The sequence below is a fragment of the Takifugu rubripes genome, chromosome 5 (assembly GCF_901000725.2).
Source record: "Takifugu rubripes chromosome 5, fTakRub1.2, whole genome shotgun sequence".
NCBI classification, from domain to species: domain Eukaryota; kingdom Metazoa; phylum Chordata; class Actinopteri; order Tetraodontiformes; family Tetraodontidae; genus Takifugu; species Takifugu rubripes.
In genome coordinates, this window is record NC_042289.1 from 2,899,695 (window position 1) to 2,925,824 (window position 26,130).

General features: G+C 44.7%; 2 protein-coding genes and 1 long non-coding RNA gene across 10 annotated transcripts in view; 1 reads left to right on the plus strand and 2 right to left on the minus strand.

The window, feature by feature from the left end:
* Positions 1 to 454: 454 nt before the first annotated feature.
* Positions 455 to 7,771, minus strand: LOC101075445 (phosphoribosyl pyrophosphate synthase-associated protein 2). Its single transcript, XM_003964269.3, has 11 exons — positions 7,622 to 7,771; positions 6,041 to 6,201; positions 5,488 to 5,540; positions 4,416 to 4,482; positions 3,864 to 4,036; positions 3,659 to 3,774; positions 3,071 to 3,126; positions 2,105 to 2,253; positions 1,959 to 2,029; positions 1,671 to 1,817; positions 455 to 1,602 (listed from the first exon to the last, which is right to left on the minus strand). Exons 2-11 carry the CDS (start codon positions 6,121 to 6,123, stop codon positions 1,444 to 1,446), a joined length of 1,074 nt encoding a protein of 357 aa, XP_003964318.1. The 5' UTR covers positions 6,124 to 6,201; positions 7,622 to 7,771; the 3' UTR covers positions 455 to 1,443.
* A 1,098-nt stretch (positions 7,772 to 8,869) lies between these two features.
* LOC115249841 (uncharacterized) lies at positions 8,870 to 10,384 on the minus strand. Its single transcript, XR_003888467.1, has 2 exons — positions 10,246 to 10,384; positions 8,870 to 9,365 (listed from the first exon to the last, which is right to left on the minus strand). It is a non-coding gene; the product is annotated as an uncharacterized lncRNA (long non-coding RNA).
* Positions 10,385 to 10,508: 124 nt separating this feature from the next.
* caskin1 (CASK interacting protein 1) overlaps positions 10,509 to 26,130 on the plus strand; it is a 59,207-nt gene continuing 43,585 nt past the window's right edge. For all 8 annotated transcript variants that reach the window (XM_029836240.1, XM_029836242.1, XM_029836241.1 and 5 more), the window contains exon 1: positions 10,509 to 10,681. In XM_029836240.1, the coding sequence (XP_029692100.1) occupies positions 10,588 to 10,681 (94 nt within the window). In that variant the 5' untranslated portion in view covers positions 10,509 to 10,587. The remainder of the gene's footprint in view (positions 10,682 to 26,130) is intronic.

Below are 26,130 nucleotides of genomic sequence, written 5' to 3' on the forward strand. Positions count from 1 at the left end.
CTGCTCCCCAGTTTAGCATATTTAAGCTGCACATATGAGCGATACAGTATTTTGAAATATTTGAAGTCGGGAACTTTTTGGAAATTAATCCATTGATATTTAAATGGAGCAAATAAATCCGACTCCGGCTGTTGGGTTGTGATTGTTCTAAAACGGGATGTCCAGACCTGGGGGGGCAGGCTGGCCTGACCTGGCTGAAATTGCGGGGTCAGGCGACCCCTGTTGTAAAACAATGGAAATAGCATAAATAAGGGAATTAGGGCCGTCATTTTCTTTTGACTATTTAAATTAGGTTATTTTAGGGTAAAAAACAAATGAAGTTCCCTCTAAAACAACTGACTCCAACATTCCCCCAGTATCTGTCCCACCGGACGTGATAACACTGTTAGCATGTTAACATCGTTGCTATGTGAGCATATAATACGGGACGCTATATAAAAGAAGGCAACTCGCGACACTTTGAGGTCACATTTATTCATCTCAAGTGCTGAAAATAAATACAAATTTCTTTTTCTTGGAACACATTTTTTAAAGTGACAAAGACCTGCTTCAGTCAAGTTCTGCTCCTCAAGAGATGACGAAGGTGAGCGTCAGCTTTGGAACTTTGCTTTTAAAAAAAAATGTTATTCAGGTAGACAGTGTTTAATTAGTCTCTCAAAACTATGTCGAGGAGTAACGACTCGCAACAGTCATCCACGTTGTAACCAGAGTGCGAACTGTCAACGTTGAAATGTGGGGCCGGAGGCAGTGGAGCGATGGCACACGATCCATGGATACGGAGAAAGCCACTGAGATTCTTCCTATGTCAATTCCAGTCGAGTTAAGAGCAATTTGACACCGCTTTGGCATCTGGATGCTATGGCAACCGCGTGGCTGTACGGCTAACTACATCAGTGGCAAATTCACACTTTCCAAAAAATAAAATAAAACAGCAGTGGATATTTAAAGTATGCTAATCTAATGAACTGAAGCTGTGTTTAGCTTTATTAGCCGCGTTATGTGCAGTACAAGGCACCGACTCTCATTCCAGTACCGTTAGTAGAGGAGATTTTACTGCAGGAGACAGTCAAGAAAGGTCGTTGTGAATGTCTGTTGATGTGGCAGCTGCAGATACAAAAACCTGAAGTGAGCCCTACAGGACCGGGTTGTTCAGCCATATTACGCTTGCCTTCATGTCCAGGGTGCTGGGAGGAGGAGGAGGAAATGGTTTAATGGCGTTCAGTGTTTGACTTCAATATTAGGACAGCTGATATTACGAGGTCATCTACAAATGTGTTAACAATCAACCGTTTGGTTCGGTTTTGGGGGACAGAAATTGTTGCCGCTTTAAACGCAGACTCGCTTTGGGCTCAGATGTCACGTTTTCCACAACCTTTTCGGTGATGCGTCAGAAATGGAGCGTTGCTAGAGGTGTGAAAAGGCAGGCGGCGCGAGAGCGGCGCCTCAGTCGTCCACGCCGATGTTGCGGAACAGGTAGGACATGGACTCGCCGTTGTGGATGCGGCGGATGGCCTCCGACAGGATCATGCTGATGTCCACCGTTTTGATCTTCGGACACTGCAGCTTCTGAATCTCGTGGGGGATCGTGTTGGTCACCACCACCTGGGCGGGGAGAAACGACGTGAGGGGGGCGTCAGAAACGGGAGACGGCGTGGAAGCGGGGGACCCACCTCGTCGATGGCCGACTCCTCGATGAATCGCGGGGCCTCGCAGGACAGGATGCCGTGCGTCGCCATGACGAAGATCTTGTAGGCTCCTCGTTCCTTCAGAGTCTCGGCCGCCGCTACGAAACTGTCCACGTCGTCGATGATGTCGTCCTAAGACCAAGACACTTGTGTCAGGACTAAAAAAGTCCTAATTAAGTTACCAAACCACTGACATTAACAACAATGTGTTCACTTATGCGGTAGCTTATGCTAATAATTAGCCCGACGCCTCCTTGATTGAGCCGTTCTCACCACTATGATGGCGATGCGTCCTCCGACGTCTCCAACCACGGTGATGGGAGGCTTCTCTTTCGGGATCAACACTGAAAACAGAAGAATCTTTAGCGCGGCGTGCGCTCATGGACAGGGTTTGGTTTTGGAGCGTGTGCTGTGCTCACGCGGTATCTCCATGCTGGGGTGGATGGCGCCGGTGGTCTTGACGGTGGGTGGGGAGTGACGGCCGTCCACCTGGTCCGACTCTGCGTCCTGAGCCTCGCCGTGGATCACAGCGATGCCCAGACGCAGGCGCTCGGCGAATGACTGGGCCCTGCACGGAAACAGAGAGAGCTCAACACGGTCCCTCGCATGAGGCGCCCTCTTGTGGTGGAACGGAGATAAGGCTCCTGGGCAGTGTCACGTGGTCCCTCAGATTCAGGCTGGTCTGTTGGGGGGCGAGGCATCCAAAGGAACCCAGGGTCCACTGTGTAGGGGCTGAGGGTCTCATCTGGGTACATCCCAGTAACTTCCTGGTCCATCCACGCTGGAGGATGTAGAAGGCAGCGGAACCCTTCAATCATCCGTCACATGAGCTCAGAGTGTGTGTGATGATGGATGGTGCTGTTGCTGCGAGGACAGGCCCCGCCCGCTCCCTCAGAAACCCCTCGGAGGCCGGTTCTGACAGTCTGGGCACCAGCATGCAAAAAAACCCCAAAAAAACCACGCCCCTGGAGGCAGCGCAGCAATGCTGCTCCTGTTCCCACAGGTTCCTTCCGCTCATCTTATCGAACTCTGCTGCTCTGATAGAATATTTTGACTCAAAGTCCATCTGCGCCGTCAAGGACTCTGGCGTCTGTGGCGTTTAACGGAATACGAGCCGACACAGATGCCTACGGCCACGTCACAGAGAAGGGAGGAGCGTTCCATTAGAGAGCACCTCAGGAAACAACTGGACTCCCACTGCGGTGTATAAAGTGCTCATTCGTGTTGCGCAACACTCTCGACTGAACTTCGCCTGCGATTTGAGACCTCACACGATTTAGGCAGAAGCTGACTGACAGCTGGAATCCTGACCTTTCACCTCAGCGCGGGTTTGTCAGCGATAACACGCGTGCGTGCTGCAGAATGCCGCTCACACGCTCCCTCACCTCTTGGCAGAAGCTGGGGATTTGGCCACGATCACAGCGTTCCTGTAGTCGGGGATCTGCATATTGACACGGGGCAAAGAAGAAAGCCATCAGTGGGATGTGTTCAGGTGAACCTCTGGAGATAAACAGCCGAGCCACAGCCTCATTGGACTGAATGTTGCTGACAAAACACAGATAAAATCATGTGTTTAGCCCAGGCACGTGTGTTCTTGTTGATATTAAATACTGATCACGCATGAGGCCACTATGTAACAGTCTGCCACCTAGTGGTCTACCGAGGAACTGATAGTTAAAAGCCGTGATCAGTTCCTGACTGTTGGACGGCTCAGAAGTCCGAGCTGTCATTTTTCTTTTAACTCTTTAACCCGAAACATCATATGCTGGTGACGTCTGCATTCATACACTCGACCCTGCTAAGGCTCAGCGGGCTTATTTAAGTCGCAGCATGTCAGCAGACAGCCCGTGTTTATGCAACAAAAGAGCCACGCGTGACGTGCTGGTCTTTGTCACATGACAAGACTCCAGGACAGAGTTTTAGAGTACCGAGGAGACAAAAGCCGAGACGGCTGATGGCCAAAGCCATTTTACCTCCTCCTGTATGTACTGCAGCAGGAACGGCGACGCCCTTAGATTGTCCACTGGAATATTGAAGAAGCCCTGAATCTCCTTCTGATGGAGGTCCATGGTGATCAGATGGGTGAGACCTGTCAAACGCCGGTTTGGCAGATTGGAGTCACATGCATGGTCCAAAAAAAAGCCCCCGGCCCATGTGACCTTGCAGCTCTCCACTCACCAGCTTTACACATCATGCAGGCGATGAGCTTGGAGACGATGGAGCCCCTCTTCCTCATCTTACACTGCTTGCTGTAGGGGAAGTAGGGGAGGACACCCGTGATGCTCTTGGCGCAGGAGGTCTTACACGCGTACACCGTGATCAGCATCTCCATGATGGTGGTGTTCACATCTCTGAGGGAGGGGGCAGAGATGAAGAACATGAAGGAGTCCGATTAGCTTCATGGAAGTGGTACGTCTGTGTGTGTTGTACCAACCTAATGAGGACCGCAGCGCACATCTACATAGCAAAATCAGGACATTTTTGGAAGTGAGGGCATTTAAGCTGGTGCTCACAAACACCAGCAGTTTAGGAGTTAGGACTTGGTTGTGAGGTTGGAATTGGGGTAAAGTGAGAGTTAGCTTGTGATGATGAGGATAAGTGGCATTAGATCAATGAGGGTCCTCACAAAGACACATGTACCAGCTGTGTGTGTGTGTGTAAGAAGCTGGGGAAAGTATTCTGTTTATGAAAGTCCTCACAAAGTGTGTGTAAGTGCGTCTTCCATCTTACTTGGACATCGTCTGGATCACAAAGACATCCTTGCCTCGTACAGATTCTTGGATCTGTACCCGCGTTTCTATGGAAACAGATAAGATGTGAGAGGCAGAGACAAAGCAGAAACCCCGCTCACACACACCCCGGCCTGGGAGCTTTCATTAGGTTGTTCTCACAACCCTTTGTTCCTCTCTCACACCGACACACCTCCCTGCTGCCTGCAGTCAGCATTCCAGCATTCCGGTTCATATTCCAAAGAATTTCCAGAGGACAATCAGCGGCTTGAAACCTGACGATTAGGGTTATGAACCTTTTCAAATGATTTGATGTTCCAGCTAAATCATCCTGCTCTGCTGGCAGCTGAGCTTTTTTGATTCTAATTCCAGCCGTCTGTCACCGCAGGCCAGGCTGATCCCGCCCGGGATCCATGCTGTATGCACGCCTACGCTCAATATTTGCCGACTGTTTTGTCTCGCTTGCGTCTGCAATGCCCGATAAAGCAACGGCAGCCATCTGGAAAGTCATCATGAGACCTGACAAGTCACATGGACGCTGCAGAAGATAAACAGCCGCAGCTGCAATTCCTTAAAGATGAGAAGCCTGGAGGCGACGCTCCCGTCTTCTTATATATAAACCGTTTAAACACAAAAGTGGAGTATTCTACAGGCCCGGGGGCGGGCTTTCTTACAGGAAATGAAGTAAAAAATAGCAATTTCAGGATGTGTATAGTTGTAGGATATAATTAGCACTGGTGTGTTACTTACAGTAATAGAGAAGTGCGGAGACATAAGTGCTGCATGTTCAGGGAAGTACAAATACCATTTGGCTTATTTCTTTAGTGTAAATGATCATCAGCGCATCCACAAGAGTGCCGTTATCTCTCACAGCTGAAATGATTTGGCCTGTTGCTTCATCCCCGGCTCTGACCACTGTTACGTAGCGCAGGCGCGGGAGTTCCTGGACTTTTAACTCTTAAAATCTTTAAATATCGGGTGCCTGGAAACAGTTTGTACTCAGCAGCAAACGTCTTATCAATGGCCTGTTTGTCCTGACATACGCGTAGGAAATAAACACGATGTCATCTTACCTCTGTTCGCCTCCTGGTCGACCTGCACCTTTCCGATCTCCACCCCTAACCGCCTGAGGAGATACGCAGCACAAACACGCTCACTGGCTGATGCATTAACTCAAGGAAACATTGAGCAGCCTTAATGCATAAGTAGCACAATAATGAGCAAACACACAATGCTAATTCAAAATAGTGGGTTTTTTTAATCATTGAAAGTGGAAAATAATGTTGTGTTTAAAGATGCTTTACATATTTGGAAAATAAGCCGGATACATAAACGCTAATATCCATTTTAACTGCCTGAGTTGTGCATAAGGAGCCAGTGAGTAAATAAGTAAATAAATATGCGCTTCGACTTCAAAGTTAAGGCATAAGTTTGTAGAATGTTCTTTGGATGAAAAAGAGGAATAAAACCACGTGCACATTTATGACCATTTCAATAAAAGCAGGGTTCAAATACTGTTCTGGTGCCTCTCAAACTGAGAATTGGGAAAACCAGACGAGTTCTAGCTTGGACTTTTAATCAAGCTTTGGCTCCTGTGCGTCCCAGACGTGTGGCCCCAGCACTCACTCTGCAATCCTTTTCCCCAGCTCACGGCTGGGGGGGTGCGAGTTGGCAGTGAAAACGACCAGGCCGCCCTTGGCGTCGTTCATGGCGCTAGATGTTCGGCCTCTGCTCTCCTCACACTCAGGCAGTGGATCCCTGGGTACCCACGCTGCACTGAGCCCTTCCTGCAGTTTAGAGGGGTGGGGGCACAGATTACTGCCTTTGAAATACAAAATAAAACTCATCTTTGGAAACACAATTACAGGATGAGGCGATGTACGTGTGCTGTAGATCGATGTACTGTATATCAAAGTGCCTGAATGCACCACGTCCTCCTTTGTGACACTAATGATGTTTGGTTGGTTGTTTTGTCTTAAATTCTGCTTTATTATTGAATTTGAAGCATCTCTGCAACATCTGGAAAATAAACACTTCATTGCATACATCCAAAACTAATTCATTATAGATATTTCCCAAAAGTTCCTGGTGAAGTACGAGGCTCGGTCTATACGTGTCTAGTAATAAAAGTACTCCAGATGCCTGCCTGCAGTGACAACTTGATTGACAGTGTTTGCTATATCCTGGTATTTGTTCACCAAATATTTAAGCTAATAATTCCAAATTGATCCAAACACTGGAAGAACAGCTTCGCTTTGTACTCAATACAACTGTTGACCAAAAGAAAGTTCCAAATTAAATTACCAGGAGGGGGCAAATGGGCAAATGCAATTTGAACTGAACAGTTGACTTGAGTAAAGGTATTTAGTATCCCACTGGTGTCCAATCTTGAGACAAATATATTAATTTTTTTTATTTTTTTTTAAATGGTAATAACGTCCTGCCTAAAGAGCATGAATAAAAACGGATTATGAACTTTCCCCAGGCCAAAAAAGAAAGTCGTGCAAACAAATAATTGACATCGAATTGCATAGTTCAACCTCTCACAGACGTATTTAAACGCCTTTCACTTTGCATGTGTGTGATGTGCACGTTGAGGATGGTAGCATGACTGAATGCATGCGCGCGCGCGCACACACACACACACACACACACACACACACATGCAAAGACTGAGCTGTAGCCTCAATCACATGCAACCACGTGAAATTTGAACATTTGCCACTTCCCGAGGAACATATGCGCAGCTCTTAAATACAGTCTGAGTTTACATAGACGACATATCTCTGGTCAAATCCTGTCTTTATATTCAGTTCATTAAAGCAGCCGCAACAATCATCGTCCAACTCCAAACCTACTCAACATTAGCTCATTCGTGTTGCTAAGCTAACAAAACACCACTGGGGTTTTGCGATTACGATGCGGCGCGGAGACGATCTACATGTGAAATAAACAGTGCGTTCAAAGCCTAATAAAGCAAATGAGGGCCAATTAATGCTGGCTAGTGTTAAATGTCGGGCTGTAGCGTCAGAAGACAGCGTTGGCTAACATGAAGGCAGCAGAACTAACGCGTAAAAATTAATCCTGCTCGCGTTCTGACGTTCACGCACCGGAAAGCTAAACATCTTTGTGCAGGAATTACAGAGCAGTTCGACAAAGGTTGCTGTAAAAAGAACAAAAACCCGCAGCAGCAATACTATTCCTTACCAGTTTGTGTGTTGAGTCCAGCAGCAAACTGCTACCAATAGTATAAGATTAAGATAATCGAGCCTCCAGCTCTTTAACCTGTTCCCAACACTCTGACTGCTGGCGGAGTCTAGTTTTGACAGACGTGCGGCGCGACGAATCGCAGAGCAGAATAGTAAAAAGGGGCGGTTCTTATTGAAGCTATGGGTTGTAAAACATCCTCTCAGATCCGCTCGTCTGCCCTCAACTAGATCATCCGATTACATTTCAATATTAAACACAACCAAACTCTTTTAGTCATATTAATCAACATGATCATATCCGCTTTTACACTGCGGGCGATGCTTCATAAAGATGTTTGATCTTCCTTTCTCTTAATAGCAAAGTACTGTTTTCCTCTCTCTCTCTCCCGCTTTCTCTCTCTCTCTCTCTCCCTCTATATGTATATGTATACATTATGTATGTGTGTGTGTGTGTGTGTATATATATATATATATATATATATATGCTTATAATATATGCTGTATATATGCTTATAAGGCTTATAACGTTCTAATCTTATTTGTATTTTGTTTATTCTATTTCTATACTTTGTAAATACAAAACCTACACTACAGCTATATTAATCCACGTTTAGACTGCTACTACAATTCAATTTCCCTACGGGGATGAATTAAGTAAATTCTGAATCTTGAATCTTGAATATATATTTATATATATGCCGTGGAAGCATGTAATATTTACCATGCACCACTTGGGGGCAGTGTCCGGTCGCGTTCATCCTATCAGTTTTTTCTTTTTAAAAAACGTCAATAACGTCAATAATGGCACAAGTGGATTATTATGTTCTGCACCAACTCTATATAGTATACAAGTTTTAAAATACGAATATCATTATATTGGTGAGCAGGTTTAACTTTAAATAAGACATGATGAAAATAGTCAGATTACATTTAATGAGCAAAACTGAAATATCATGAAGGGAGGATATTATATAACACATTTAATGGGGCAAGGCTGCAGCATTAACAGAGACAGATTTATAAATACTCTGTCATCACCATATGGGCTTTTACTCTTCAGTGTTCTTACATAACTCACTGGATATGTGGAGGAGGCAGAGAGCAGCATCCAAGTACTGCACACTGCCCACACACACACACACACACACACACACACACTCACACACACACGAAAGCAGAATTGTGTGAGGTTTTACAGAAAATAATGGGGGTAAAACTTCAGTTTGTGATGAAAATCCTCTGTATTCATCCACTACCACTTTTAATATCAACATCAAATACAATAACTGTCCTGTCTTGCATGCATTTCTGCTTATTTTCTAAAATGTTAAAAAAATCTAATCTTATTTGATAACCATAATACCTTTAATGACTTGACTTTGACGTTAACTCATCTTGAAGGAATCAAATGGTGAAAGGTACAAATGACATGAGGACAAATTCAAATGTTCATGTTCAAATTTTAAAAATGAAATTCAAAAAGTCCTTTAAAAAATGGGATGCTGATACAAATGCTGTTGGAGCCATAGTGTAAACAGTAAAGGGTTGAACTGGGGCCCTCACAAATCAGAACAAACATGTTTGCTTGTTTCTTTGATTTTCTTTGACGGTCTGCTTTTATCCAACACATTGTAAAGTATTCTTGATGCTGGTGTTTTGCCCGGCTACAATGATATCTTCAGAATGGTACAGGAGTGGACATGGTGCCAAATTTCCTCCAGATGATGGAGTCCCCATCACTGCTGTGTGGCAGAAAAGATAAAGGTTCTGTTTTATCTATAATATGTAAAGTACTTTTATGCTGTAGGTTGCTATTAAATAGTTTATGTAGTAGTGATGCAACAACAAGAAAAGCCTTATAGCTTCTATTTGTTTAAGAACGATGTCAATTGAAGAATTAAACACACATCAGCATCAGCAAAATACGTTTCCCTCATCCTTGAAGTGAAAATGAGTTTTACTTTACAGTAACATTCCACTAGATGGCGTCATTGAGAAGTCAATTATTTATCCAACCTACAATATTATGCAGTGGTAAAAGAGCAATAAAACCAGGTAAGGATATAATTATATGATGGGAGCCAGGATTCCAAGACACCGACCATTTTATACGGACAGGTGTCTTGAGCAATCTTCCCCTAAAAATAATATAAAATAGAAATAAAGATGGCGAGAGGAGGTTCAGTTGGAAGCGGAGTCGAGCGCAGATGAAAGGCGAAGGCGGGAGATCACCGCGAGCCTGATCCGCCCCCAAGTTGCAGCGCGAGCCATTTAGCGGCGCGAGATGGGCCAGCTGTAGAGCACGCGCGTGCGCGTGCGCGGCCCTCTCTCGCTCCCCCCGCCCCTCTCCACACGCGTACGCACGCGCGCGCGCGCGCGCGGAGAAAATCATTACCAAATACAGAGCTGAGCGCCGCACGCGGAGTGATGGCTGCAGCAGCGGCAACTCTCCTGGACGCTGTTTACGACGCAGACGGAGACACGGACGCGGCGCGCACCCGACCCTGAACGCATGTTCCCGAACGAGCCGCGTCTACGAGGGAGCCAGCGAGGCCATTCGCCGCTCCAGCCCCTGTGACGGCCGGCTCCTCCAGGCGCCGTGCGAGCCCCGCCACCGCTCACCTTTGTTGTGGAGCGCAGCGAGCCAACCGCACGCCGGACAAACACCGCGACGCCGCTGCTGGAATCCGGAGGGGGCCCAGTCTCCGCTGGTCCCGTCCCCTCCCCCGTGGAGCACCCGAGAGCATCCCCTCATCCCACCCGGTGCCTGTCTCTGTCATCCCCGTCATATGCCAGAGCTCTAGGGGAGTCTCATCTCGTCAGAGTCCAGGCCGGGAGGACGAGGAGGAGGAGGGGGAGGAGGCTGGTAGTCGCGGTAGAGACGCACCCTCCGCACGGTGAGGCTGGGCTGACGCGCCGCTCTGGCGGAGGATGCTGCGGGAGTAGAGCAGCTCAGAGCGGACGATGGGGAAAGACCAGGAACTGCTGCAGGCGGTGAAGACCGAGGACCTGCTCACCGTGCAGAAACTGCTGCAAAGGCCCCGACCAGGGAAAGCAAGTAAGTCTATTCTATTCTATTCTATTCTATTCTATTCTATTCTATTCTATTCTATTCTATTCTAGTCTATTCTATTCTATTCCTCATCCCATACAACAGTGCTACTCTTTGCCTTCAGTGAAAATGGTTATGATGATGATCATGTATATACTATGCGCGTGCGTGTGCGCCCGCACGCCCATTTGAAAAAGGCTGCGTGTGAATCGGGGTTAATTGTAATTATTGGTGTGATTGCAGAATTACAGCCCAGCCAGACACTGGCGTGAGTGCATTGCAGCAGGGATGGGGCTGTGGTGGGTGGGTGTGTGTGTGTGTGTGGAGGGGGGGCGATAGAGGATGCAGACGGACTTGGGAAGAGGGCTCTAATTGATCATTGCTGGGGGGAAAAAGTTGAGGTATTGAGGAGCAGAAGAGATCATGAAACATTAACGTTGTAGGTGCGACGCTTGGTTCACTGGTCCAAAGCGTCTGATGCTGTGTTGTGATACAGTAAGATTCCTAAGGACATATTTTCTGGCATTTCATTCAACATATTTTTCATTCAACTCACACAACTGTTAAATGGTGATGAGAAAAGTAAATATAGTCAACACATTGCATCCTATTCTATTAGACTATGCTGCATTTTACTAGTTTCTTTTCTGCAGGCCTCTCTACAGCACTCCCCCAGCCCACTCTGATGAGTGGGCACCACAGAGAGGAGGGAGCTGCAGATAGATAGATCTGGTGCTCTCCGTTCCACTGATACGTGTGGCGACGACAAAGAGACGCTGCCGCTCAACACTGTGTCGCCAAATACGTTTTGAAACCTTGAGGCTCAGATGGGCTAGGAAGAGTTCGATTTTTAAGAAAAAACACACCTCTACTTTTTAGATTTAGATAAGTCTTGTGGGATTGAATTCTCCGGTGATACAGGCACAATAAGTACAAATTAAAATGATCTTTTCATCATTATGAGATCACTTTGGATCATGTATCACAATTTGCCCTCACAGGCTATCGATTGTCCGTACTGTGACATATCTTTGCTTCGGACAAAACAAACACAGAAGAGATGCCGTGTTTGATTTGAACCTTTGGCTTAATCACAGATGACAAAGTCCGTTGTGCAGCTTTCAGTCAAGTGCAGCGCGTGACCCCCAGATCAGTTTGTGAAATTAGTCTCTGTAGTGGACTGCAGCACAGGAGAGCCCTTCAGTCGAGAGATATATAAAAAGGTCCTCTGAAATGGACACAGTGGGAACACTCAGATAAACCGCTGAACCAAAAGAGCAGAGAGACCTTTAGGCAACAGCAAAGGTGCAGCAACAGTTCATACATGAGACACTGAGCTCAGAACAAATGGCAAAAATGTCAGATTAACACACACACACACACACATACACACACACACACACACACACACATGTTTGTAAGGTCTTTCAACACACCACCATTCATTTTAATAACTCTAATTTCAAGTAATTTACATAAAACATGTTAGTATCCTTCACATGTGCTTTTATCTGCTGATAAAATCTGTTGATTAGGATCAGTCACTTAGAGTGAGCTGTGACACCTATGACTTTGAGACGTTGCACGTGACGTGCTGGGCACAAATGATATGAGTTGGACTCAGGGTTGTTCATTTAGCAAAAAAAAACCAAAAACCAGACAGGCTGAAACAGCCAGTAATGACAGAGTGGAGCTGAGGGTCCCAGACAAACAGCAGGGGCGGTGGGTAACACCCGGCTGATGTAAACATAGATCTGTTTGTCATCTCACATTAAACACCAAGCTCATAGGACAGCTGTGTGAGTGTGTGTTTGTTTGTGTGTGTGTATTCGTAGGGCCCTTTCGGTTGGTCTTAAGTTTGCTTTTTTGAGGATCAGCTCGGTTTTAGATCCAAGGCTTCAGTTAACATTGGGGTTTCTCATAAATATAAAGATATTGTGTGTGTGTGTGTGTGTGTGTGTGTGTGTGTGTGTGTGTGTGTGTGTGTGTGTGTGCATATAAAGGTTCCGGAAAAGGCTTAGCCCTGCTGCAACTCATTTACTCCTACCTAGGCCAGACATACAGTCTACATATACGGGAATACACACACACACACACCTACACACACACACATACGCATACACACACACCAACACACACCTACACACACACACACAAAAACACACACACAAACACACACACACACACGCTCTGTCCTTAAGACACATCTGGCTCCATCTGGTTAGCCATCCTCAGTTTGCTGTCAATGTCCCTTCTGCACATGGCACTTGATGAGTGTGTGTGTATAGTGTGTGTGTATAGTGTGTGTGTGTGTAGAGTGTGTGTCTGGATTGTGCAGACCTTGAGCGTGACCTGAGGTTTGTGTTTGCTAATGGGCTGTTTCAGTGTTTGTGTGTCAAATACGTCCCTGTAATCACTATTGATGATTATTATTCTGACATTAAAGGGCGGATTGTGTGCGCGTGTGCGCGCATGCATGCATTTGTGTGTACCTGTGTGGATCGGTGAAATGATTGTGGAACCTGTGGCTCTCCCTTTAGCGCAATGAGAGGCTGACACCTCTCCATCTCTGCATGATGCCGTGTGCTTCCTTCCTCTTCCTGTCTTTGAACTGACCCTCATGTTGTATTGTAAGTCTGTTTTAAATTAAAGACAAGACTGCACGTACCAGCAGCCAGCAGGGTTGCAACAAGACAGCATAACAGGGCATGATTAAAGAAGGCTGACTTTATTTTTGGAAGTCTTGACTTATTTCAGAATTCCATGAAAAAGTGGCCTTTTAAAAATATCATAAACAAGGAAAAGACAACACTCGCTGTATCCAAAAGCAGACTCATTTACTCCCTAATACTCACTATATCGGGAGCACAGTCAAGTGGACTGTTTAGTGCCCTCACCACTAACCTAAAAACTATTTTGGATTTTAAGCTGCCGAGCTTTAAATGTCATAGAATCTTGTTGGTGCTGAATGAGTCATTTTTTAAAGAACTGCTAATTACAATACACAGAGTTTTTGTTTATTTGTTGATGTGTATAATGATTAACTTAATGATAAATGAATAATTCACGTCTAGCTTCTCACTTACCACCTTAAAGGATGATGGTTTGCACTACTGGTCACAATGCATTATGGGATACATTTAGCGCACACAATAGGGTACAGTGACAATCGCCCCACAAAATAGCGTGCACCCAGTTAGTGCACCATTCACGGAATCAGGACTGATTTTAATATTCCACAAGATGCAGTAGAAATAGCAGAAAATCAATATAGATTATGGATCTGGGAATGTTTACGTGATCGAAAAAGCCCAAGTCCCAAAAATCTGGTTTTAGTTTTCTGGTTATTGTGTATTGAAATATGGTGTATGGTTGATAATTGAGTTATCGCTAATGCAGTTATGTACTTTCATTAAACCATAAACACAACGATTATTCATCTATCGAAGAGTGAAGGCTGGCGAGACCTTTCATCCTTAAACCGGTCTGGTCAAAAATATTACGATATTGTGCAGCAGGGAGGAAAACATCAGTTTTATTGATCCCGAGCTGTGTCCAGAAAATGCATTTATGGAAGAGAGGAGCCAAAACATCATCGCTCACCTCTGTGTCGACCGCCCCTGCGATTGAATTATAGGGCTGAGTGACGAAGAGTGGAAGAGGCAGAAGTTTGACGATGATGGTGGCGGCAGCGATTGTCTGAAAACCACAGAGGAAGAAGCAATAACCAGCTGCTGCACGCTGCCTTTGTCCTCAACTGTCCTGGCAGTTTAACAAAAGAAGTGTGGAGTCATTCTCAGAAAAGATGAAAGTTAAAATACTGGAAAGGAGCGGAGAAGACAGAAAATAATAATATAATTATTACACAGATGGACTATAAACAACAGCACATGGAATACGGGATAAGTATAAGAAAGGATATAAAAAGCAGCATGAAAACTTTGGACCAGGGGCTTTAGAGCCTCATGGGGGTCTTTAGCGCCGCCCTAGTGGCTTCCTGGAGCTTTTTCAAAACTATGAAAATGGAAAAAGATGATATGAATATATTTTTTTGTTTTAATATAATTTATGTAGGAGTAAAAACATGAAAAATATTCTTCAAGTTTTCCAATGCTGTAAAAATGTGTATAATAAATATTTAATTTCAACATCTCTGTCAATGAAGACTTACGTCATAGCCCGCGACACACGTTTCTTTCAGCTCGGCGTGGCGCCGGACAGGTGGCTGTTGTGGCTGTGTCATGGGCCATGGATACCAAAGGGAAAAAGAGAAAGATAGCTGAGGAGAACAGAGGATTTAACAGCTCTCGGACGAATCATTTGGAAGTTAAACTTAAAGCGCCAGAGCTGCCACGTGGTGCCTCATTCTCTCCAGGATGCTGCAGGGAAAATAACATTTAATCATGAATGCTCATTATGGATTTGTAGCCTACTCATCATTTTGATAGTAGGCTAATATATCTACAGAATGTGTTGCCTTCATAATAAGGCTTTTAATTTTTTCCGGCTCCAGACAGATTAGTTTTTTGGTTTTTTTGGTCCAATATGACTCTTTCAACATTTTGGGTTGCCGACCCCTGATTTAGACGAAGGGAGGAAAGGTGTGAAAAGGGAATAGGGGAAATGAATGGAGATGCAGGAAGTTAGAATTAAAAGAAGAGGAAAAGAAAGATTAAAGAAAATGAGACAAAGTTATTTGTGTGAAAAAATAGAAAAGAGAAATGAGGGAAAATTAAATAATGCAGAAAGTGCAAAGGAAGTGAAAACAATGGAAATGAGATGGCGGGAAAACAGTAAGAGGAGGAACCTTGAAAGGTTAAAGAAAAAACATGATGGAAAGGAAATAGGGTGTTAACTGGGCACTCTGGGATGATAACACAGAAATTGTACAAAGCTTCTAGGTAGTAACACATTTCCACGGCAACGCCACTTACTCGTGTTTAACAGCATACAAGTGATAGACAAAAATATAAAATGAAAATAAAATAAAAGGGTCAGTTGCGAAGTCATAGACAAATACAAGCTCTTGTGCTCTGTTCTTTTGTACCATAAGTGTAGATTAAAGGATGGGGGGGCTGAAAGGTGAGTGGTTCAGCCTGAACACAAAGACCACCCATAAAATGAGAGGGCCGCTGGAAGAGGTGGGACCTTTAAGCACTAATGAACAAGGTAGAATTAACCTACTGGCTTATGCACGTACACTTACACGCATACCACAAGTGTACCCCCCCCCCCCCCCCCCCCCACACACACACACACACATTACACAGCTGGCACTGCCCACCCGTCACAGAGGGGTGTTGGAATTTACATTAACAGAGAGTGTGTGTGTGATGGAGGTCAGGGATTGGAGTCAGGGGCCACAATTTGTCGTGATTCCTCAGTCTGTCCTCTCTCTCTCTCTCTCTCTCTCTCTTTCTCTCTTTCTCTCTCTCACACACACACACACAAACACACACATGAAACAGAGTCCCACACGCAGCTCAGTGAAATCAGAGGTTTTGACTCGGCCTCGAAGGAAACAAGCGATCCACCTTTCGCCGCCTTCTTACATAACTAATAACTAATGCAGTTGCATGTGTAGGTGTGCGTCAGATGTGTTTAAGCCGCTGCAGTGCGCGCCTCTTCTTAACGACTGTATTCTCACTGCCGTTCCGCGAATGTCTGAGCTGCCAATAAAGAGAGGAAATAGCAAGGTTTTTTTCGAGGTAGCTGCTGAACTTAAACTAACAGGGTCCGGACAAGGTTTCACTGTACTCCCTGTCTGAATTTTCCACCCTACACAGTGAATACATTTAGTATTGCTGTTCCTGTTCAGCACCAGGGTTTGGGAGAGTATCACAATTTGCTATATGTTGATCCGTACGGCTCAATGATGCATTTTGTACCTTCGGTGTTACTTTTATTTTTTATTTTTTTACAGTATTGTCGGTTTAAAGTAATACATCTCACTTGGCTTACTTAAAAATTGTGCTAACCCTTTATGTAGCTCAACGTCAGAGGTCGTCAGGCTTTTATGCGGCTATGTGGTCATGTTTTATCTGATTTTAGTTAAATACTGTATAATTCATGTGTTTGGAGTTCACCATTATAATGAGGCATGTGCAGACACTGATACACTGCTCCCTTACACTCCTGTGAGGGTGCCTTGACTTCAGGAGGAACAGGAGCTTATTAATTTATGCTCAAACAGACCATTGTTTGTTTTTGTGGGGAACACGCCGACTGAAGGGGATGAATTTCCGCTTTGGGAACAAGCAGCTGTTGTAACTGTGACGGCGTCTCGGTGGTTTGATCCACCTTACAGCGTGCTCATGTGCTAACGTGAGGCAAATCCAATGAATGTGTGAACTTCTTCAGCATGCCCAGTCCAACCAGATCTCCCAGTCTATCCCAGTCTGAAAGTGCACCAAAAACATTTGATGTATACGATGATTTTTGGGGTGAGCTGAGAAGTCTTTTTATGCTACTGTTGTGGTCACATCAACATCTGGCATGGCCCATTAAAAAGGACCTGGCTGGTGTGGGTGTGCGAGCGTGCACTCTCCGTAGTCTCAGACTGACCGAAAGGACAGATGTTGAGCACAGAGTCGTGCAGCGGTTGGACAGATGTGTGATGTTGAACTGGAGCCCGAGCAGCTGCAGGGCTGTAAGTTGTACCACATAATGTCCCTGACCTCTGACAGTCAGACTGTCTGCTTTGTTTGTGGATGTGCTTAAAGCCATGTGCAAATCAGCTTTTGCACATCTGCAACTCTGCACCGCGTCTTAGAAAACGCCGCCTCTTAGGGCAGAACTCTCCCGCTCTGCATCACCACTGCAGTGTCGGAGCTAAGACAGCCTCCTCGTACGGAGCAACGCTGCAGCTGCCCAGCGGCAGAAACTGATGTCGTGGCTGATAAATCCTGGTGATGCTTGTGACATCACCACAGTCCATGGAGAACGTGAATGTGAGGTGACATTAGAGTGGTACAAATATGTACATATACTGTATGCCTATAGTACAGGAAAATGATGGGGAATAAATATCAGTTAATCAATCATATGATGTAGTTTGGCTGTGGCACGGCTACAAACGCGCCACTGTAATTGATTAAATTCACAAAAAGGCACAAGTTTAAGGTAAATGGGAATAAAAATGTAAAGATGGCAGGGAACTTGCTTTATTTTGCTTGCAAAGATGTTAAATTGCCGGAGAAGGTGAAGACGGGCTATGCATTAGCCAAGAAATTCCATTGAGCAAATTGAGCTTAAGTTCAAATGTGCAACAGTTGTTTGTGTAAAGTCAACAGGTGATTGGAAGAGACGTCCTGCACACCTCTCCAAAACAATAAATCTTGCGCTGACCATTTCTGACCCCTCCAGGCCCTGTTTCCTCATGTTCAGTTCCCAGGAGGCGAAAGCACAGACGGTGCTTTTTGCTGCCAGCGCTATTTAAACATTCATTCAAATATATTTATTGTAAAACTCATTAGGCAATGAAGCCATCGCAGCCTTTTCTCCCTTGCCGTCTCTTTGAATGGACTCATTTGAAGGCAGATATCTGGACTTGATTTATTTTCCAGCAGGTTTTATGGAAATCTGCACACAGGCGGATGGTTTGAGATGATCAGTGGCTGGAAGACTTTCAGACCATCTGAGTCCACTCCTGAGAGCAGCTGGGAAAACTTGGGGAGTGAGCATGAACCCCCTGTCTGCCAGAGAGAGAGAGAGCGCTAGAGAGATGAAGGCTGAATGGAAGCCACAGCAGGAACTTTGCCTCTTGTTTTCAGTGTGTCACAGTTCTGTATTTTTAAAGTGAAGCAGCTCTTTGTTCACCAGATACCACAAACCCGCGCTGAGACGTGATCCAGCGCAGTAAACGCACGTTGAAATATCTGCAGGCACAAACACAAGGAAAGAATAATGACCAAATATGTGCAATATCAATCAAACAAACTCAGCAGTGAGGCCTGCACAGCTAAGGTCTGCAAGCTGCTGGTCAGTAACACCTCACCCGCTCATGTCACTTGCAGTGATGATGGGTGTAATTAATCCAGGAAAAATCCAGGCCCATCCCAAAATTAGACTACGAAACACGAAGCAATCGCTTCTGGTTTTGCAGATTTCCTCTGATTAAAGGCTGATTTCCAAAGATCAGAGGATGTGGTGATAAATAAGCAGGGAGGATCTTTTTCTCTCTCCAAAAAGGGCTGAAAAGATTGCCCAGTGTGCTCCTTGAAGCCAAGTTTGGTACATTTGCATTGATAGTGCGCCCGCATGCATCATAAATTCCTGAAGGGCCCACAGTTTGCTCTGCCTCCATCTCGGTTTCATTTCATATCTCCGTTTGCTCCTCTTGACCACCCCCCATCCCTCCCGCCCGTTCCGCTGCCTGTGCTTGCCCAATGAATCAGTCTGGCTGGCACGGGGCTGCGTACAGGGAGTGGTGATGGCGATTACTCATGTCGAACCGGGCCGAGATCAGGGCGTCCCGAACTGTCAGGAAGAGAGGAAAGCTTCACACCAGCACGAGCTGCTGAATCCACAAGGAGCCCAGAAATGCTTCCTTATTGCACGTTTACCTGAACATCTTTACACTTTCTAAATGCAAACTAATGCATCAATGCGTCTTTCTGTTTGATTTCTTATTAAAGAGAAAGATTGAAACATAATAACATATGAATGATAAACAGAAATAGCAGAAGTAGCAGTGAAAAGAAAAATGATGCAGACTTCACACTTCTGTTTGAAAGACAACTTGAAATTAGTCTCAAACAGCACTTATTTTTCTGGGTGTCCAGTCAAGCTAGCGCGCATGTTTCTGGACTGTGTCCAACTGGACGGATGGAGCTGGAATCTGCATTTCTCCATGATAATAAAATATTTCCTTAAAGTGATATAAGTCATGTTGTTGCTCTGTGGATGTATTAACAACACACTTTTGCAGGAGAATACAGAATAATAAGGAATATTGATTAGTTCTTCGTATGTTTCTGTTTGAAAACAATGCTTCCTAAAAATAATGCCGCAACACAACCTAAACGTAAAATAATACAACAGACAATTCTTGGTTTTTAATAAGTCTACGGCTTGACCTGGTGAGGTGAGGACCTGACTGATTTTTGCCATACCTGATGCCAAAATTGAGCCCGTAGGTAACTAAAGGAGTACAGCATGTGTTTATATTTATAGTATATCTGCATGTTCGCTGAGCTCGCCTCCTGGGATCCATTAGGTGAGGAGATGTGTGTTGCGCTGGACTAACAAGAGGCTTGTCGGGCAGCGCCTCAGCCAATGGTGGCGAAGCGCTGGTGTCACTGAGCAGCGTGCACCGTGGTTTGTTTGCCCTGGCTCATGGGCTGCCTGTATGCAGCTGTTCAACACATGCAAAACATGTGTCCTTGGCTCTGTGTGTGTGTGTGTGTGTGTGTGTGAGAGAGAGAGAGAGAGAGAGAGAGAGAGAGAGAGACACTATTGCCAACCCTGCCATGGCTCCTCTCACATTTATTTTCCTCCACTCCTCCTATCTTATCTTTCTTCTCTCTCCCGCTCTCTTTCTTTTTATGGAGCCATCACCGTGGCAACAAGCAGGAAGCTCTGGGCCAGGAAATTTCTAGATCGCCGACTTGTTCCTGTTCAGCACCAGGGAGTCCAGATGGTTCACCCTTAACCTGGATGTGTGCATTTGTGTAATGTAACATGGGATTACGCTATAATCTGACAGCTGGGATTAGACCCACTGGCCTACTGGCAATTACACATTCAGAGGTTTATACTTTGTTTCTCTTTTCCCCTTCCTTCTTATCCCCCAGTTTCACTCTTTTAATGTAATTCTCAGGCTTATTAATTTAATTTACTGGACTCCCATTCTCTTGTTATTCCTTCCCACTTTCCCCCTCGTTCCACTCCCATCCCTTTATCCCTCCCTCCCCCATCACCCCTCTTTCATGTCTGCCTTAATCATCATGTCCTTTTATATCCCTTCTTCTTGTTCCACCTTATTTGCCAGCTCCACTTTCACTCTCATCTTTCTCTTCCTTGTGTCTTTCTCCCCTCCTCCCTTCTCACCCTGTCACCCTGGTGGGGGATCCCAGGCCCCTTTACATGCAAGTATGGTTGCACAGTGAAGTGCCAGCACACATGGGGGATGGTGCTGGGTTGGTTTGGAGTTTTGTCTTCTTCCTGGTTTGCATTCATCACAGTGAGGTTAATCTCAGTTTAGGCTTGAAGGTGATGAAGGATGCTGTCTGCCTAGGTCAAGATGTGACAAGAGCATCGTTAATATCACTTAAAAGAAGATAAAAATGCCCAATTATCAATATTCTGCTTGTTCAAACAAAGCTATTTTTATGAAGTCATATTTATGGTGAGATCTACTCTAAAGGGGATGAATGGAATTCCGCATGCCCTGTTGGGATCTGTGGGCTCCACTAAGGCCTCTGCGTTAATTATTTATTATTACAGTCAACCCCCAGATTCTTCTGTCTTCTGTAAGTCAGTGTTGGAACATATGGGTAGCAGAACATGATAGTGTCTCACATCTGTGCTATGTCATCTGAGAAACATTTGGCTTGAGTCTTTTTGATGAAACCATCTTTATCAAAGTTTCTGTTGTTCAGGGAATCAGTCAAATTGGCTCCAGGGAGAGCTGGAGAAGAAAGGCTGTAGCTGCAGACACAGGTACAATAACACCATTCTTCTCTGTGTAACTCTAGCACACACACGGCAGGGTCACACAGGCAGGCACACACGCACACACACACACACACGAGGTACATCTGCTAAAGCAGCATCAGCATGCTTTCTGCCGTGTGACGATGGTCACACATCCTTTTTTCCTGTCAGAGAAAAAGTCCAAAGCTTCCCATTGGCTGGTTTAGATCAGACACACAAACAGAGAAAAGGAAAGACAGATGGACGGACAGACAGGGGGGGGGGGGGGGGGGGGGGGTTCAATGTGCTTCTGGTTTCAAAGATCTTTGTTTGCTGTTTTAATTCATGATATATCAGTTTAAAAGACTAGTTCCCTCTTTGACCAGGACCATGGTCTCATCTTTAGAGCTCAGGTCCACAAAGTCCTTCTGAAGGTAGCAGTCTTTAAAAGGTCAGTATAGCCACCTCAGGGTTCCCACTTCTGGCCCACATCTCCCTCTGCCTGTGTGGGTTGTGTCTGGTTTCCTCCTACAGTCCAAAAACATGTACAGTAGACTGAGTGGAGTCTCCAAAGTGTCTCTGGGGTGTGTGAGTGAATGCTGTGCATCCTTTGGTGGACTGGTGATCAGCCCTGGCTGTATTTCTGCCTGGCACCCTGGTGACTGCTGTGATTGGACTCGGGGATGTATTTACGATTACAACCCAAAAATAGGGCAACAGATTATTCAGGTATTCATTCATTTCTTTGCTGATGATTCTGTCATCTCTCACACTGCATCCATTCCTGCTGGGTTTCACATTATTTCCTGGCTCATCTACCTGTAATCCTTTAAGGTCTCGTGGGACACCTCTCATCAGAAGCGAAAATATGGAACAAGAGTCAGTTTCTTTCAACGGATCAGTTGACTTTAATGGATGAGTGTGACCTGGATAAATAAGAACCTGGACACATAGTTCTGCAGCTTCTTCTAAATAAAATAAAACAAGAGCAAAAACTTGCTCTTTTCACCTGTCAGCGATGATTAAAACAAGACTGTTTAATCGAACTCACTACTTTGGAAGTGGTTCATGTCTCATGTCAATAGAATCTATTATTGAAGAAAAGTCACCCCCTTTGCATGCTCAGTTTTTTACTCCTGCTGGACCACTTGATGTATAATCTCTTCTGAGGCTTAATCTATAGCAGTAAATTAAAGGGCTGCTGCTGACTCTGCATGATCTTGGCTCATTGCAACCCTCACTGGACTTCATACATCCCCCCCCCCCCCCACTGTCCGTAATTACATAATTAAATTATTAACATGCAAAATTGCACAAAACACTTTCCTTTAGAAGAGCTATTTAGGTCTTAATTGATGAGACTTAAACTCTTAAACTCAAGTCGAAACACACAAATCTAAAAAATGCTAAATCCTTTTTAAGCTGTCGTATGGTAACATCAAAAAATGTGTGAACATGATTATACAGACACTCAGAAGCAGAATATTACAGGTAACACGACGTGTTGAGTGTAAATGAATAATGCAAGAGGCTATGTGCATTACTCCTGGACTTCTGGATCAGATTCAGATGAGGGAGGCTTGGTGGTTCACTGTCAGTGGGATCGGCTTCCTGTGATTGTAAATCTATCCCTCTGTGTGTTTGTAGTGTGTGTGTGTGTGTGTGTGGGCCTGTGTGTGTGAAGGCAATAAGATGGATCTGGGGATCAGGGTGTGACATTGAACTTTCAAATAGCGCGTCAAACTTTTTTTGGGTCACGTTAGAGATGTCCGGTTTTATCGGATTCTTTTTTTTTTTGGTTTTAATTCAAAAACTTTATTTTTAAAATCCAAACCTGCTGCTGTTCCATTGCAATATCTCCACCAGGAGTGAGTTAGATTAATCAATAGCGAAGCTGCCAAATTAAGATGCCGTGCCTGATAAAGTCATAATTGCTTCAAAGTTCCGGGGTTTTACTTGCATGGACCAAAGCAACATTTGATGTAAAGTTTAGAATGTTTGGATATTTACAGCCTGCCAAATTTGTTTTAATTTTAGCTCAGCATGTGATCCCATCTCCACAAACTCATCCTGCTTTCTCAAAACTCTCTGCGCTCCTCCGTGCTAACCTCATTTGTGGAAGAGGTTGACTTTTTAGGCCTCCTTCTGATATTTTTAGACGGTGACACCATTCACAGGGGTCCCAGTTCCGACTGCGGCAGCAGCCTTCAGAGCCTAATTATGAGCGATTGTCAGCGATGGTGGCGGATGGTGGTGAAGAGAGTCAGAGCAGTGAGGGGGGTGCTAATCAAATTTTAACAACTGTGGATGCTCACATTCTGACACTCTCCAGTCTCCACTGAAGTGGTGTTTTCATCTAATGTATTATAGCTTTTAAAATCAGCTGAAGCAACACTGCTTTCTTCCCCCTCGTCTCTCCTGTCTACTGTGTTTATATTCATTTGGCTTTCCTCTTTACCTCCATTTCTTTCACCCAATCTACATCCTCCCATCTGTGTGCTTGTTATGCAGAAGCCAGACAGAAATAGATTTTACCAGTAGTCAACTGGAGTAAGTATGTGTGCGTCTGTGCACGCACGTGCCCTCCCTCGTTCAGTTTCCAGTTAGGAACCTGACATTTTCAATCTGGAGAAGGAGGCACCATCTTGCAGATCAAAAGCCTCCTAAACTTGGCCTCCTGCTGCTCCCTCGCTCCCACTCCCACATTTCCTGCTCATCTTTAGAGCAGCCTTCAGATATCTACACAGCCATCATTCATTAGTATATTTGTATTGGCCACAAATTAAATTGTCTTTCTGGACAAAGTAACTTTTCAGATGCCTGTCCAATACTGGGATGCAGGTTATGATGCTAAACACACTGTGTTGAGACAGCTGGAGCCCGAGCAGAGGCCATTCTGCTGTACTAAATGACAGCTTCATTTGCAGTTTGATGGCAGCAACACTCGATAGCAGCGATGACTCTAAATATGGTGAAGCTTTAATAATGTGTGGTTTAGCTGCCACTTATGTATCACCCTATGCTTATGTATCACACTATGCTTTTATTTATGCATTTGAATTTATCATAAATTGCGTGTCCTTATCAGATTTGCTAGCGCTCCTTGGAAAACGTCGATCTTCCCAGTTGCACTGTTGGCTTCATTAAATTTTAACCACCCGCTCAACTGAGTAGGTGATCTTTTAGTTTAATGACAAACTATATGAATAATTTCACATTTGCAAAGTCATCTTTTGTGAGGTAGCAGCTCGACAAACACGGAGACACAGAAGCAGACTGACGCACACACAGAGAGGAAATGAACAGTGTTCTTTAAGGCTTCAAAAAATCCTACTAAGGTACTGTTTTGATGTTTTACAGGACACTGCATGAAATATTTGATGGACAAACACTGTATATTTCATGGGACATTGAGTCAAACAGATGGAAAATGTATTATGTTGAGATTGTAATTGTAATTTAAAATAGCCCAGCCTACTAACTTTGATCACGTACAGTGAAGACTCAAAAATATTTATCAGTTATTTTTAATGATGACTTATTTATGTGTCCATTTACATTAAAAAAACAGATAAAACAGATTTACTGATGAAAGAAAATATTGTTGAAGAGCTTAAGAATAGCAGACTGCTTAAATTGCATTGCTAATGGGATTACCTAAATCAAAGGGGATGAGCTGTGTAAAGTTATGATGCTTTATTTGAAATTACTTTGAATTTTTCTATGTAAAAAAGCTGACTTTGTTTCACCATTTCCTTTGCATCAGTTCCTCTCTCCAGTCACAGACCTCCTACGCCTGTTTGCACATTTCACCACAGCTTTGTGGACATATATTAGCCGCTGGCTGGGTTAGCCAAAGATGATGCATGTCAACCTGCTGCAACATTGGTGACTGATGTCACTCTCTCATCAGTGGTTTGTAATGGTGACGGTTTAACTGGGTTCTTACCACTGGATAAAAGCCAAGTTTTAAAAATTTAACATGAGCCTCGGCCTCTGAAATCCACAGCTACTGCATCAACTAATAGATTTGCTCACATGCTGGACGTGTTTTTGTCTAGAACAAGGTGCATTGTTTCAGAAATAAATGAGATCTTTGAATGAACCTGCCACCATATGGCCTGATAAATGTTTCCTCTGAGAAAATCAGGACCAGCTTAGGGCTTATTAAATATTTAGTCATACATACGATATGGGTTTGTGTTTTTGAGGACGTGCCAGTGCCAGGCCGTGTTTTCTTTATTGGCGCACCAAGTTCAGTTTGTTGTGTATGTGTTTGTGTGTGCTGAGGGGAGAGAGGAGTCGCTATCTGAGAGCTGGCTGTTGTCCCAGAGCCATTTTTCAGCCTGAAAGCTGCAGATAACAAAGCGGCGCTCGGAAAAGGGGAGTGGGCCGACGTTGAAGGAGGGGAGCCGAAACATCGGCTGAGGGAAGACATGGGCAGATAATGAGAGGAAGGTAAAGAAGCTGAGAAGGAAGACAGGAACAGAGGAAGGGAGGATTAGCGAAGAAGCGAGAGAGTGGAGTCGAAGTGGAAGCAGTAGGAGGAGCAGTGCTGGTGCACATTATTAGTCATGCCCAGGGAGGTCGCTCGCCACAGGGGGAGACTTTTACTGACGGCCCCCGGCTCCTGAAGGCCTCCTGGAACCTCACAGAATGCAGGCGTGGATTCATCTGCTGTATGGAGGTCAATGCAGATCTGGGACAGTTTGGTGTTGTAAACATAGCTGATATTTGAGCAGAGCGTAAACACCTGCCATACATAAACACTTCTCAATCACAATGTTTTTGTCAGACGTTATATATCAGTAATAAAACTC